Consider the following 13,451-nt stretch of genomic DNA (forward strand, 5'->3'; position numbering starts at 1 on the left):
GAGGCCGAATGGCGATATACGACATATATATCGGTATTTTGAACAACATGTGAGATAGACAACATTCACACACTAGGGACCATTTAGTGTTGCCAATCAACCTATCCCCAGGTGCATGTCTTTGGAGGTGGGAGGGGCCTATCCCCAGGTGCAAGTCTTTGGATGTGGGAGGGGACTATCCCCAGGTGCGTGTCTTTGCCGGTGAGAGGGGCCTATCCCCAGGTGTATGTCTTTTGAGGTGGGAGGGGCCTATCCTCAGGTGTATGTCTTTTGAGGTGGGATGGGCCTATCCCCAGGTGCATGTGTTTGGAGGTGGGAGGGGCCTATCCCCAGGTGCATGTCTTTGGAGGTGGGAGGGGCCTATCCCCAGGTGTATGTCTTTTGAGGTGGCAGGGGCCAACCCCAGGCGCATGTCTTTTTTAGGTGGGAGGGGACTATCCCCAGGTGCATGTCTTTGGAGGTGGGAGGGGCCTATCCCCAGGTGCATGTCGTTGGAGGTGGGAGGGGCCTATCCCCAGGTGCATGTCTTTGGAGGTGGGAGGGGCCTATCCCCAGGTGTATGTCTTTTGAGGTGGGATGGGCCTATCCCCAGGTGCATGTGTTTGGAGGTGGGAGGGGCCTATCCCCAGGTGCATGTCTTTGGAGGTGAGAGGGGCTTATCCCCAGGTGTATGTCTTTGGAGGTGGGATGGGCCTATCCCCAGGTGCATGTCTTTGGAGGTGGGAGGAAGCCGGAGTACCCGGACGCAACCCACGCAGTCACGCAGAACATGCAAACTCCACACAGGAAGACCCCTAGCCCGGGGATCGAACCAAGGACCTTCGTATTGTGAGGCACATGCACTAACCCCTGTGCGCATCGTGCTGCTTTGTTCTGAAAATGACTTTTAAAAAGTAATTAATTATAGCTATTCGTTACTTAACCAATAAAAGTATGTAATTACGAATGAAGTTACTCTTTAAAAAATTAAGGAAATTAATTGAAGCATTACTTAAAATAAGTAACTATACGGTAAGTCATATGCAGTTGAGAGAAGTACTATAGTACTAGCATAGTACTGGTGTACCAGTACTATGGTAGTACCGGTAAACCGTACAAACTGTGTTGTTGAGCTGAGTCCAATACAAACCGTCTCATTCAGGGAGTCTTGGTCAAGGTCAATCGATCAAGAGGCCGTTCATGGCTCCGCCCTCACCTGTGTCATGCAGATGACCTGCTGCTCCTCACTCAGGTAGCCCATTTGCTTCCAGGGCGGCAGGACATCAGAACCGGAGCCAGCCTGCTTGCGTGTGCTGACCGGAGACGTGCTGGCCCTGAAGAAGGGATGTGAGGTGAGAGGTACTTTCTGACGACTTCACCCCCGACCATCGACTTACCCAAAAGGTGCGGTCGACGGCGCTTTCACGTGTCTCACAGGTGACGGCGACTGCTGCCGCCCTCCGGTCACCCGGGTGACCGACGTCTGGGTCGGAGACAAGGACGCGGGTCTGGGAGCTACTCTGGGTGGGGTTTGGTGAGACAGTAAGTCTGTCAGCTCTGCAGCCTCCGCTTGCATCTCCATGGTGGCGGCGCTGTGGAAATCATCCTCCATCCTCTGACGAGGGAACACACCAGAGACCGAGTTGCTCCAAGGTTCATCCGGACAGTAACAAAAGCACGCCAGATTGGATCATCGTGTCTACCTGTTCTGTTCTTGTCTGATGAGTCTGTGAGCTGGAAACCACCATCTTGGTTTTCTTGGCTGGCACAGCTTCCTCGCCTGGATCCACACAAAATGTTGCCAAGTTACTTCCAAGTGCCGTATTTAGTCGATGGCGGAGGGTGTGTCAATCGATAGTGGAGGGTGTGTCAGTCCACAGTGGATGGTGTTTCAGTGGATAGTGGAGGGTGTGTAAGTCGATGGCGGAGGGTGCGTCAGTCGATGACGAAGGGTGCCTCAGTCCATGGTGGAGGGTGTGTCAGTCCATGGTGGAGGGTGTGTCAGTCGAGGGGGGAGGGTGGTTCAGTCCATGGTGGAGGGTGTGTCAGTCCATGGTGGAGGGTGTGTCAGTCCATGGTGGAGGGTGTGTCAGTCCATGGCGGAGGGTGTGTCAGTCCATGGCGGAGGGTGTGTCAGTCCATGGTGGAGGGTGTGTCAGTCCATAGTGGAGGGTGTGTCAGTCCATGGTGGAGGGTGTGTCAGTCCATAGTGGAGAGTGTGTCAGTCCATGGTGGAGAGTGTGTCAGTCCATGGTGGAGAGTGTGTCAGTCCATGGTGGAGGGTGTGTCAGTCCATGGTAGAGGGTGTTTCAGTGGATAGTGGAGGGTGCGTCAGTCGATGATGAAGGGTGTGTCAGTCCATGGTGGAGGGTGTGTTAGTCCATGGTGGAGGGTGTGTCAGTCCATAGTGGAGAGTGTGTCAGTCCATAGTGGAGAGTGTGTCAGTCCATGGTGGAGAGTGTGTCAGTCCATGGTGGAGGGTGTGTCAGTCCATGGTGGAGAGTGTGTCAGTCCATGGTGGAGGGTGTGTCAGTCCATGGTGGAGGGTGTGTCAGTTCATGGTGGAGAGTGTGTCAACACATGGTGGAGGGTGTGTCAGTCTATGGTAGAGGGTGTGTCAATCGATAGTGGAGGGTGTGTCAGTCGATGGCGGAGGGTGTGTCAGTCCACAGTGGATGGTGTTTCAGTGGATAGTGGAGTGTGTGTCAGTCGATGGCGGAGGGTGCGTCAGTCGATGATGAAGGGTGTGTCAGTCCATGGTGGAGAGTGTGTCAGTTCATGGTGGAGAGTGTGTCAGTCCATGGTGGAGGGTGTGTCAGTCCATGGTGGAGGGTGTGTCAGTCCATGGTGGAGGGTGTGTCAGTCCACGGTAGAGGGTGTTTCAGTGGATAGTGGAGGGTGCGTCAGTCGATGATGAAGGGTGTGTCAGTCCATGGTGAAGGGTGCGTCAGTCCATGGTGGAGAGTGTGTCAGTTCATGGTGGAGAGTGTGTCAGTCCATGGTGGAGGGTGTGTCAGTCCATGGTGGACGGTGTGTCAGTCCACGGTAGAGGGTGTATCAGTCGATAATAGAGGGTGCGTCAGTCCGTGATGGAGGGTGTGTCAGTCCATGGTGGAGAGTGTGTCAGTCCATGGTGGAGGGTGTGTCAGTCCATGGTGGAGGGTGTGTCAGTCCATGGTGGAGGGTGTGTCAGTCCATGGTGGAGGGTGTGTCAGTCCATGGTGGATGGTGTGTCAGTCCATGGTGGAGGGTGTGTCAGTCCATGGTGGAGGGTGTGTCAGTCGATGATGAAGGGTGTGTCAGTCCATGGTGGAGGGTGTGTCAGTCCATGGTGGAGGGTGTGTCAGTCCATGGTGGAGGGTGTGTCAGTCCATGGTGGAGGGTGTGTCAGTCCATGGTGGAGGGTGTGTCAGTCCATGGTAGAGGGTGTGTCAGTCGATAATGGAAGGTGCGTCAGTCCGTGGTGGAGGGTGTGTCAGTCCATGGTGGAAGGTGTGTCAGTCCACAGTGGATGGTGTTTCAGTCCATGGTGGAGGGTGTGTCAGTCCATGGTGGAGAGCGTGTCAGTCCATGGTGGAGGGTGTGTCAGTCCACGGTAGAGGGTGTTTCAGTGGATAGTGGAGGGTGTGTCAGTCCATGGTGGAGGGTGCGTCAGTCGATGATGAAGGGTGTGTCAGTCCATGGTGAAGGGTGCGTCAGTCCATGGTGGAGAGTGTGTCAGTCCATGGTGGAGGGTGTGTCAGTCCATGGTGGAGGGTGTGTCAGTCCATGGTGGAGGGTGTGTCAGTCCATGGTGGAGGGTGTGTCAGTCCACGGTAGAGGGTGTTTCAGTGGATAGTGGAGGGTGCGCGTCAGTCGATGATGAAGGGTGTGTCAGTCCATGGTGAAGGGTAAGTCAGTCCATGGTGGAGAGTGTGTCAGTCCATGGTGGAGGGTGTGTCAGTCGATGATGAAGGTTGTGTCAGTCCATGGTGGAGGGTGTGTCAGTCCATGGTGGAGGGTGTGTCAGTCCACGGTAGAGGGTGTTTCAGTGGATAGTGGAGGGTGCGCGTCAGTCGATGATGAAGGGTGTGTCAGTCCATGGTGAAGGGTAAGTCAGTCCATGGTGGAGAGTGTGTCAGTCCATGGTGGAGGGTGTGTCAGTCCATGGTGGAGGGTGTGTCAGTCCATGGTGGAGGGTGTGTCAGTCCACGGTAGAGGGTGTATCAGTCGATAATGGAGGGTACATCAGTCCGTGATGGAGGGTGTGTCAGTCCATGGTGGAGAGTGTGTAAGTCCATGGTGGAGGGTGTCAGTCCATGGTGGAGGGTGTGTCAGTCCATGGTGGAGGGTGTGTCAGTCCATGCTGGAGGATGTGTCAGTCCATGGTGGATGGTGTGTCAGTTCATGGTGGAGGGTGTGTCAGTCGATGATGAAGGTTGTGTCAGTCCATGGTGGAGGGTGTGTCAGTCCATGGTGGAGGGTGTGTCAGTCCATGGTGGAGGGTGTGTCAGTCCATGGTGGAGGGTGTGTCAGTCCACGGTAGAGGGTGTTTCAGTGGATAGTGGAGGGTGCGCGTCAGTCGATGATGAAGGGTGTGTCAGTCCATGGTGAAGGGTAAGTCAGTCCATGGTGGAGAGTGTGTCAGTCCATGGTGGAGGGTGTGTCAGTCCATGGTGGAGGGTGTGTCAGTCCATGGTGGAGGGTGTGTCAGTCCACGGTAGAGGGTGTTTCAGTGGATAGTGGAGGGTGCGCGTCAGTCGATGATGAAGGGTGTGTCAGTCCATGGTGAAGGGTAAGTCAGTTCATGGTGGAGAGTGTGTCAGTCCATGGTGGAGGGTGTGTCAGTCCATGGTGGAGGGTGTGTCAGTCCATGGTGGAGGGTGTGTCAGTCCACGGTAGAGGGTGTATCAGTCGATAATGGAGGGTACGTCAGTCCGTGATGGAGGGTGTGTCAGTCCATGGTGGAGAGTGTGTAAGTCCATGGTGGAGGGTGTCAGTCCATGGTGGAGGGTGTGTCAGTCCATGGTGGAGGGTGTGTCAGTCCATGCTGGAGGATGTGTCAGTCCATGGTGGATGGTGTGTCAGTTCATGGTGGAGGGTGTGTCAGTCGATGATGAAGGTTGTGTCAGTCCATGGTGGAGGGTGTGTCAGTCCATGGTGGAGGGTGTGTCAGTCCATGGTGGAGGGTGTGTCAGTCCATGGTGGAGGGTGTGTCAGTCCATGGTGGAGGGTGTGTCAGTCCATGGTGGGTGGTGTGTAAGTCCATGGTGGAGGTTGTGTCAGTCGATGATGAAGGGTGCCTCAGTCCATGGTGAAGGGTGCGTCAGTCCATGGTGGAGGGTGTGTCAGTCCATGGTGGAGGGTGTGTCAGTCGATGATGGAGGGTGTATCAGTCGATAATGGAGGGTGTGTCAGTCCATGGCGGAGGGTGCGTCAGTCGATGATGAAGGGTGCCTCAGTCCATGGTGGAGGGTGTGTCAGTTCATGATGGAGGGTGTGTCAGTCCATGGTGGAGGGTGTGTCAGTCCAAGGTGGAGGATGTGTCAGTCCATGGTGGGTGGTGTGTCAGTCGATGGTGGAGGGTGTCAGTCCATAGTGGAGGGTGTGTCAGTCCATGGTGGAGGTTGTGTCAGTCCATGGTGGAGGTTGTGTCAGTCCATGGTGGGTGGTGTGTCAGTCCATGGTGGAGGGTGTGTCAGTCCATGGTGGAGGGTGTGTCAGTCCATGGTGGAGGGTGTGTCAGTCCATGGTGGGTGGTGTGTCAGTCCATGGTGGAGGGTGTGTCAGTCCATGGTGGAGGGTGTGTCAGTCCATGGTGGAGGTTGTGTCAGTCCATGGTGGAGGTTGTGTCAGTCCATGGTGGGTGGTGTGTCAGTCCATGGTGGAGGGTGTGTCAGTCCATGGTGGAGGGTGTGTCAGTCCATGATGAAGGGTGTGTCAGTCCATGGTGGAGGGTGTGTCAGTCCATGGTGGAGGGTGTGTCAGTCCATGGTGGAGGGTGTGTCAGTCCATGGTGGAGAGCGTGTCAGTCCATCGTGGGTGGTGTGTAAGTCCATGGTGGAGGTTGTGTCAGTCGATGATGAAGGGTGCCTCAGTCCATGATGAAGGGTGCCTCAGTCCATGGTGAAGGGTGCGTCAGTCCATGGTGGAGGGTGTGTCAGTCCATGGTGGAGGGTGTGTCAGTCGATGATGGAGGGTGTGTCAGTCCATGGTAGAGGGTGTATCAGTCGATAATGGAGGGTGTGTCAGTCCATGGCGGAGGGTGCGTCAGTCGATGATGAAGGGTGCCTCAGTCCATGGTGGAGGGTGTGTCAGTTCATGATGGAGGGTGTGTCAGTCCATGGTGGAGGGTGTGTCAGTCCATGGTGGAGGGTGCATCAGTCCATGGTGGAGAGTGTGTCAGTCCAAGGTGGAGGATGTGTCAGTCCATGGTGGGTGGTGTGTCAGTCGATGGTGGAGGGTGTCAGTCCATAGTGGAGGGTGTGTCAGTCCATGGTGGAGGTTGTGTCAGTCCATGGTGGGCGGTGTGTCAGTCCATGGTGGAGGGTGTGTCAGTCCATGGTGGAGGTTGTGTCAGTCCATGGTGGAGGGTGTGTCAGTCCATGGTGGAGGGTGTGTCAGTCCGTGGTGGAGGGTGTGTCAGTCCATGGTGGAGGGTGTGTCAGTCCGTGGTGGAGGGTGTGTCAGTCCAAGGTGGAGGATGTGTCAGTCCATGGTGGGTGGTGTGTCAGTCGATGGTGGAGGGGGTCAGTCCATAGTGGAGGGTGTGTCAGTCCATGGTGGAGGGTGTGTCAGTCCATGGTGGAGGGTGTGTCAGTCCATAGTGGAGGGTGTGTCAGTCCATGGTGGAGGGTGTGTCAGTCCATAGTGGAGGGTGTGTCAGTCCGTGGTGGAGGGTGTGTCAGTCCATGGTGGAGGGTGTGTCAGTCCGTGGTGGAGGGTGTGTCAGTCCAAGGTGGAGGATGTGTCAGTCCATGGTGGGTGGTGTGTCAGTCGATGGTGGAGGGGGTCAGTCCATAGTGGAGGGTGTGTCAGTCCATGGTGGAGGGTGTGTCAGTCCATGGTGGAGGGTGTGTCAGTCCATGGTGGAGGGTGTGTCAGTCCATAGTGGAGGGTGTGTCAGTCCGTGGTGGAGGGTGTGTCAGTCCATGGTGGGTGGTGTGTCAGTCGATGGTGGAGGGTGTGTCAGTCCATGGTGGAGGGTGTGTCAGTCCATGGTGGAGGGTGTGTCAGTCCATGGTGGAGGGTGTGTCAGTCCATAGTGGAGGGTGTGTCAGTCCGTGGTGGAGGGTGTGTCAGTCCATGGAGGAGGGTGTGTCAGTCCATAGTGGAGGGTGTGTCAGTCCGTGGTGGAGGGTGTGTCAGTCCAGCTCAGCCGTAGAGGCGATTGTCAATAGCAGTATAAGCTAGTTATCTTTCGGTAATCATGGGGCTGCTAAATAGTCTGCGTTAGCACTAATAATTACAATACTGCAAATGCTTGTTAATACTCGGGTCCCAAATGGTGTGTTGTTGGTGGTTTTTAGTTCACTCCTGTTAGCTTGTACTTGGTATATTACAAATGAAAACGCCAAAAATAAGGATTTTGAATGATAGGGACAATTCCCCCCAAAAAAGTGATTCTTGTTTTCAATAACATGAAGTTAGGTGCTTTGAGTTCAGTTTTTTCCCGGACCTGACTGCGGACACTCACCCTGAACCAGCAGTTCAGCCGTAGACGTGGCTCGACCGCTGCTGTTGCTCGTGGTCACGGAATACGTCCCGGAATCCTCCGGGAAAGCCTCAGCAATGATCAAACTGTACTGGTCTCCTTCCTGGAGGATCTGGAAGTCGGCCGAGCTCTGGATCTCAGCTCCCTCTCGGTAGAACTTGACCGTCGGTGCCGGGATGCCGGTGACTCGGACACTGAGTCTCACCTGACTCCCCTGTCTCACTGTGGCGCTCTGAAGTCTCTGCAGGAAACTGGGAGGCGCTGTCTCCGCTATCAAGAAGAGGAAAGTGTGTCTGCATGTGGTCTCACAGGTTTGTTTGACCCAAGTCCGGCTGAGGTCTCACCTGTCACTACCAGTTCGGCGGTGCTGGTGGCTTGTCCAGCTCCGTTGGTGGCTCGGACGGAAAATCTCCCGCTGTGCGTGGCGTTCACGGCGGGGATCCTCAGAACAGCGTGGCCGTCGCTGAACGAGATCTGAACGCCGGGCAAGGCAGCAGCGGAGAGAACCTGGCCGTCACGGAACCAGCTCACCTCAGGGACTGGAGAACCTGGGGGGAGGTGACGCCAACTCAAATGCTGTTAAGAGTCTGCCACAAAACCAGGACAAGATTTTCTGGGGTAAAAAAGGATGGGTAGGAGTTTCTTACCGTTCACTTGCGCTTCGAAGGTGGCGGCACTACCCTCAAGTGCCACCACGCTCTGAAGCGGCTGCGTGAACGTTGGCGCCTGTTTCGTCATCTTACTCGGCAGCCTGGGAGGGGGAAACGCACTTGTCAACTTGCATCGGGTTCACGCAGATTCACTCTCACTCTGTCGCAGCTTTTGTTAGTGTTACTTCCTGTCCTGGGCTTTTATTTTGGTGGCTCTTCCGGTTTTGGTATTGTTTGCCCTCGTCTGCTTTCTGTTAGCAATTAGTTTGATTTGCGTATGAGCCAACATTCTTTGTCGATACCAATACTTTGATACCGCTACCAAAATGAATTTCCGTACTTTTTGATACTTTTCTAAATAAAGAGAACCACAAAAAAATGTCATTATTGGCTTTATTTTAACAAAAAAGCCTTAGTGTACATGAAACATATGTTTGTTATTGTCATTTAGTCCTTAAATAAAATGTTGAACATACTAGACAACTTGTCTTTTAGTAGGACGTAAACAAACAAAGGAGCACAAAATATACATTTGGGTCCGAGGTATGATACTGATAAAGCACGATTTTGTGTCAATATTGTTCCATTAACCTTTGGACAAGTTAAAATGATCGAAATGCTAAATTCCGTTAGCCTGTTAGTGGGATCGTCCATTGTATGTTAGCATTAAGCTAGCTCAATATAAGCCAACCTTTACACAGTATTGCTTTTTTTTTCTTTTTTTCAGTTTATACCAAACTATATTGTTGTTTTAACATTTAGTCCTTAAATAAAATGTTGAACATACTAGACAACTTGGCTTTTAGTCGGAAGTAAACAAACAAAGAGCACAAAATATAAACACTTTGAACAAAAAAAAAAAAAATTGTGTTTATTCTTCTTCTTCTTCTTCTTTTTTATCGGAATGAGGAAGTCAGGATTAACGGCTACAGAGAGCACATTTTGGGTCCGAGATATGATACTGATAAAGCACGATTTTGTGTCATTATTGTTCCATTAACCTTTGGACAAGTTAAAATGATCGTAATGCTAAATTCCGTTAGCCTGTTAGTGGGATCGTCCATTGTATGTTAGCATTAAGCTAACACAATATAAGCCAACCTTTACACTGTATTGCTTTTTTTTTTTTATTTCAGTTTATACCAAACTATATCGTTGTTTTGACATTTAGTCCTTAAATAAAATGTTGAACATACTAGACAACTTGGCTTTTAGTCGGAAGTAAAGAAACAAAGGAGCACAAAATATAAAACACTTTGAACAAAAGAAAAAAAAATTGTGTTTATTCTTCTTCTTCTTCTTTTTTTTTATCGGAATGAGGAAGTCAGGATTAACGGCTACAGACAGCACATTTTGGGTCCGAGATACGATACTGATAAAGCACGATTTTGTGTCAATTTTGTTCCATGAACCTTTGGACAAGTTCAAATGATCGCAATGCTAAATTCCGTTAGCCTGTTAGTGGGATCGTCCATTGTATGTTAGCATTAAGCTAACACAATATAAGCCAACCTTTACACTGTATTGCTTCTTTTTTTTTTTCAGTTTATACCAAACTATATCGTTGTTTTAACATTTAGTCCTTAAATAAAATGTTGAACATACTAGACAACTTGGCTTTTAGTCGGAAGTAAACAAACAAAGGAGCACAAAATATAAAACACTTTGAACAAAAGAAAAAAAAATTGTGTTTATTCTTCTTCTTCTTCTTCTTCTTCTTTATCGGAATGAGGAAGTCAGGATTAACGGCTACAGACAGCACATTTTGGGTCCGAGATACGATACTGATAAAGCACGATTTTGTGTCAATTTTGTTCCATGAACCTTTGGACAAGTTCAAATGATCGCAATGCTAAATTCCGTTAGCCTGTTAGTGGGATCGTCCATTGTATGTTAGCATTAAGCTAACACAATATAAGCCAACCTTTACACTGTATTGCTTCTTTTTTTTTTTCAGTTTATACCAAACTATATCGTTGTTTTAACATTTAGTCCTTAAATAAAATGTTGAACATACTAGACAACTTGGCTTTTAGTCGGAAGTAAACAAACAAAGGAGCACAAAATATAAAACACTTTGAAAAAAGAAAAAAAAATTGTGTTTATTCTTCTTCTTTTTATCGGAATGAGGAAGTCAGGATTAACGGCAACAGAGAGCACATTTTGGGTCTGAGATACGATACTGATAAAGCACGATTTTGTGTCAATTTTGTTCCATTAACCTTTGGACAAGTTAAAATGATCGTAATGCTAAATTCCGTTAGCCTGTTAGTGGGATCGTCCATTGTATGTTAGCATTAAGCTAACACAATATAAGCCAACCTTTACACTGTATTGCTTTTTTTTTTTTTTCCAGTTTATACCAAACTATATCGTTGTTTTAACATTTAGTCCTTAAATAAAATGTTGAACATACTAGACAACTTGGCTTTTAGTCGGAAGTAAACAAACAAAGGAGCACAAAATATAAAACACTTTGAACAAAAGAAAAAAAAAATTGTGTTTATTCTTCTTCTTCTTTTTTTTTTAATCAGAATGAGGAAGTTAGGATTAACGGCTACAGAGAGCACATTTTGGGTCTGAGGTATGATACTGATAAAGCACGATTTTGGGTCAATTTTGTTCCATGAACCTTTGGACAAGTTCAAATGATCGCAATGCTAAATTTCGTTAGCCTGTTAGTGGGATCGTCCATTGTATGTTAGCATAAAGCTAACACAATATAAACCAACCTTTACACTGTATTGCTTTTTTTTTTCTTTTCAGTTTATACCAAACTATAACGTTGTTTTAACATTTAGTCCTTAAATAAAATGTTGAACATACTAGACAACTTGGCTTTTAGTCGGAAGTAAACAAACAAAGGAGCACAAAAGATAAAACACTTTGAACAAAAGAAAAAAAAATTGTGTTTATTCTTCTTCTTCTTCTTCTTCTTCTTTATCGGAATGAGGAAGTCAGGATTAACGGCTACAGAGAGCACATTTTGGGTCCGAGATATGATACTGATAAAGCACGATTTTGTGTCAATATTGTTCCATTAACCTTTGGACAAGTTAAAATGATCGTAATGCTAAATTCCGTTAGCCTGTTAGTGGGATCGTCCATTGTATGTTAGCATTAAGCTAACACAATACAAGCCAACCTTTACACTGTATTGCTTTTTTTTTTTTTTTCAGTTTATACCAAACTATATCGTTGTTTTGACATTTAGTCCTTAAATAAAATGTTGAACATACTAGACAACTTGGCTTTTAGTCGGAAGTAAAGAAACAAAGGAGCACAAAATATAAAACACTTTGAACAAAAGAAAAAAAAAATTGTGTTTATTCTTCTTCTTCTTTTTTTTTTATCAGAATGAGGAAGTCAGGATTAACGGCTACAGAGAGCACACTTTGGGTCCGAGGTATGATACTGATAAAGCACGATTTTGTGTCAATTTTGTTCCATGAACCTTTGGACAAGTTCAAATGATCGCAATGCTAAATTCCGTTAGCCTGTTAGTGGGATCGTCCATTGTATGTTAGCATTAAGCTAACACAATATAAGCCAACCTTTACACTGTATTGTTTTTTTTTTGTTTTTTTTTCAGTTTATACCAAACTATAACGTTGTTTTAACATTTAGTCCTTAAATAAAATGTTGAACATACTAGACAACTTGGCTTTTAGTCGGAAGTAAACAAACAAAGGAGCACAAAATATAAAACACTTTGAACAAAAGAAAAAAAAAATTGTGTTTATTCTTCTTCTTCTTCTTCTTCTTTTTCATCGGAATGAGGAAGTCAGGATTAACGGCTACAGAGAGCATATTTTGGGTCCGAGATACGATACTGATAAAGCACGATTTTGTGTCAATTTTGTTCCGTTAACCTTTGGACAAGTTCAAATGATCGCAATGCTAAATTCCATTAGCCTGTTAGTGGGATCGTCCATTGTATGTTAGCATTAAGCTAACACAATATAAACCAACCTTTACATTGTATTGCTTTTTTTTTTTCCAGTTTATACCAAACTATATCGTTGTTTCAACATTTAGTCCTTAAATAAAATGTTGAACATACTAGACAACTTGGCTTTTAGTCGGAAGTAAACAAACAAAGGAGCACAAAATATAAAACACTTTGAACAAAATAAAAAAATAAAAAATTGTGTTTATTCTTCTTTTTTTTATCGGAATGAGGAAGTCAGGATTAACGGCTACAGAGAGCACATTTTGGGTCCGAGATACGATATTGATAAAGCACGATTTTGTGTCAATTTTGTTCCATTAACCTTTGGACAAGTTCAAATGATCGCAATGTTAAATTCCGTTAGCCTGTCAGTGGGATCGTCCATTGTATGTTAGCATTAAGCTAACACAATATAAACCAACCTTTACACTGTACTGCTTTTTTTTTTCTTTTCAGTTTATACCAAACTATATCGTTGTTTTAACATGACACAAACTTGTGTACTTTGTGTGTATATTCACGTTAGGGTTGAACGGTATACCGGTACTAGTATTACAGTACTAATGAATCTAAAATGGTACAATACCCTGTTTGAAAAGTGCAAATATATATATATATATATATTTTAATTTTTTATCGTCACAAAATTATTATTTTTTTCCTTTTTTTTAAATTCATATCATGTTTATAAAGTCAGTAAATATGTCTCTGGACAACACTCAATAAACGTTTGGGAACTGAGGAAACTAATTGTTGAAGCTTTGAAAGTGGAATTCTTTCCCATTTTTGTTTTATGTAGAGCTTCAGTCCTTCAACAGTCCGCGGTCTCCGTTGTCGTATTTTACGCTTCATAATGCGCCACACATTTTCCATGGGAGACAGGTCTAGATTTCAGGCGGGCCAGGAAAGTACCCACACTCTTTTACTACAAAGCCACGCTGTTTTAACACGTGGATTGACATTGTCTTGCTGAAATAAGCAGGGGCGTCCATGATAACGTTGCTTGGATGACAACATATGTTGTTCCAAAACTTGTATGTACCTTTCAGCATTAATGGTGCCTTCACAGATGTGTAAGTTACCCATGCCTTGGGCACTAATGCACCCCCATACCATCACACATGCTGGCTTTTCAACTTTGCGCCGATAACAGTCTGGATGGTTCGCTTCCCCTTTG

At 47.3% G+C, this 13,451-nt stretch overlaps 1 protein-coding gene across 1 annotated transcript in view; it reads right to left on the reverse strand.

Annotated features, from left to right (window-relative positions):
- The window catches only part of LOC133538371 (titin-like), a 263,574-nt gene that overhangs the window by 228,419 nt on the left and 21,704 nt on the right, over positions 1-13,451 (reverse strand). The window contains exons 2-7 of the mRNA XM_061879957.1: positions 8,320-8,423; positions 8,017-8,220; positions 7,655-7,942; positions 1,683-1,759; positions 1,377-1,594; positions 1,196-1,313 (exon numbers count right to left, since the gene is read on the reverse strand). Of these exons, the coding sequence (XP_061735941.1) occupies positions 1,196-1,313; positions 1,377-1,594; positions 1,683-1,759; positions 7,655-7,942; positions 8,017-8,220; positions 8,320-8,410 (996 nt within the window). The 5' untranslated portion in view covers positions 8,411-8,423. The remainder of the gene's footprint in view (positions 1-1,195; positions 1,314-1,376; positions 1,595-1,682; positions 1,760-7,654; positions 7,943-8,016; positions 8,221-8,319; positions 8,424-13,451) is intronic.

The sequence above is a fragment of the Nerophis ophidion genome, linkage group LG19, assembly GCF_033978795.1.
Source record: "Nerophis ophidion isolate RoL-2023_Sa linkage group LG19, RoL_Noph_v1.0, whole genome shotgun sequence".
In the NCBI taxonomy this organism is placed as follows: Eukaryota; Metazoa; Chordata; class Actinopteri; order Syngnathiformes; family Syngnathidae; genus Nerophis; species Nerophis ophidion.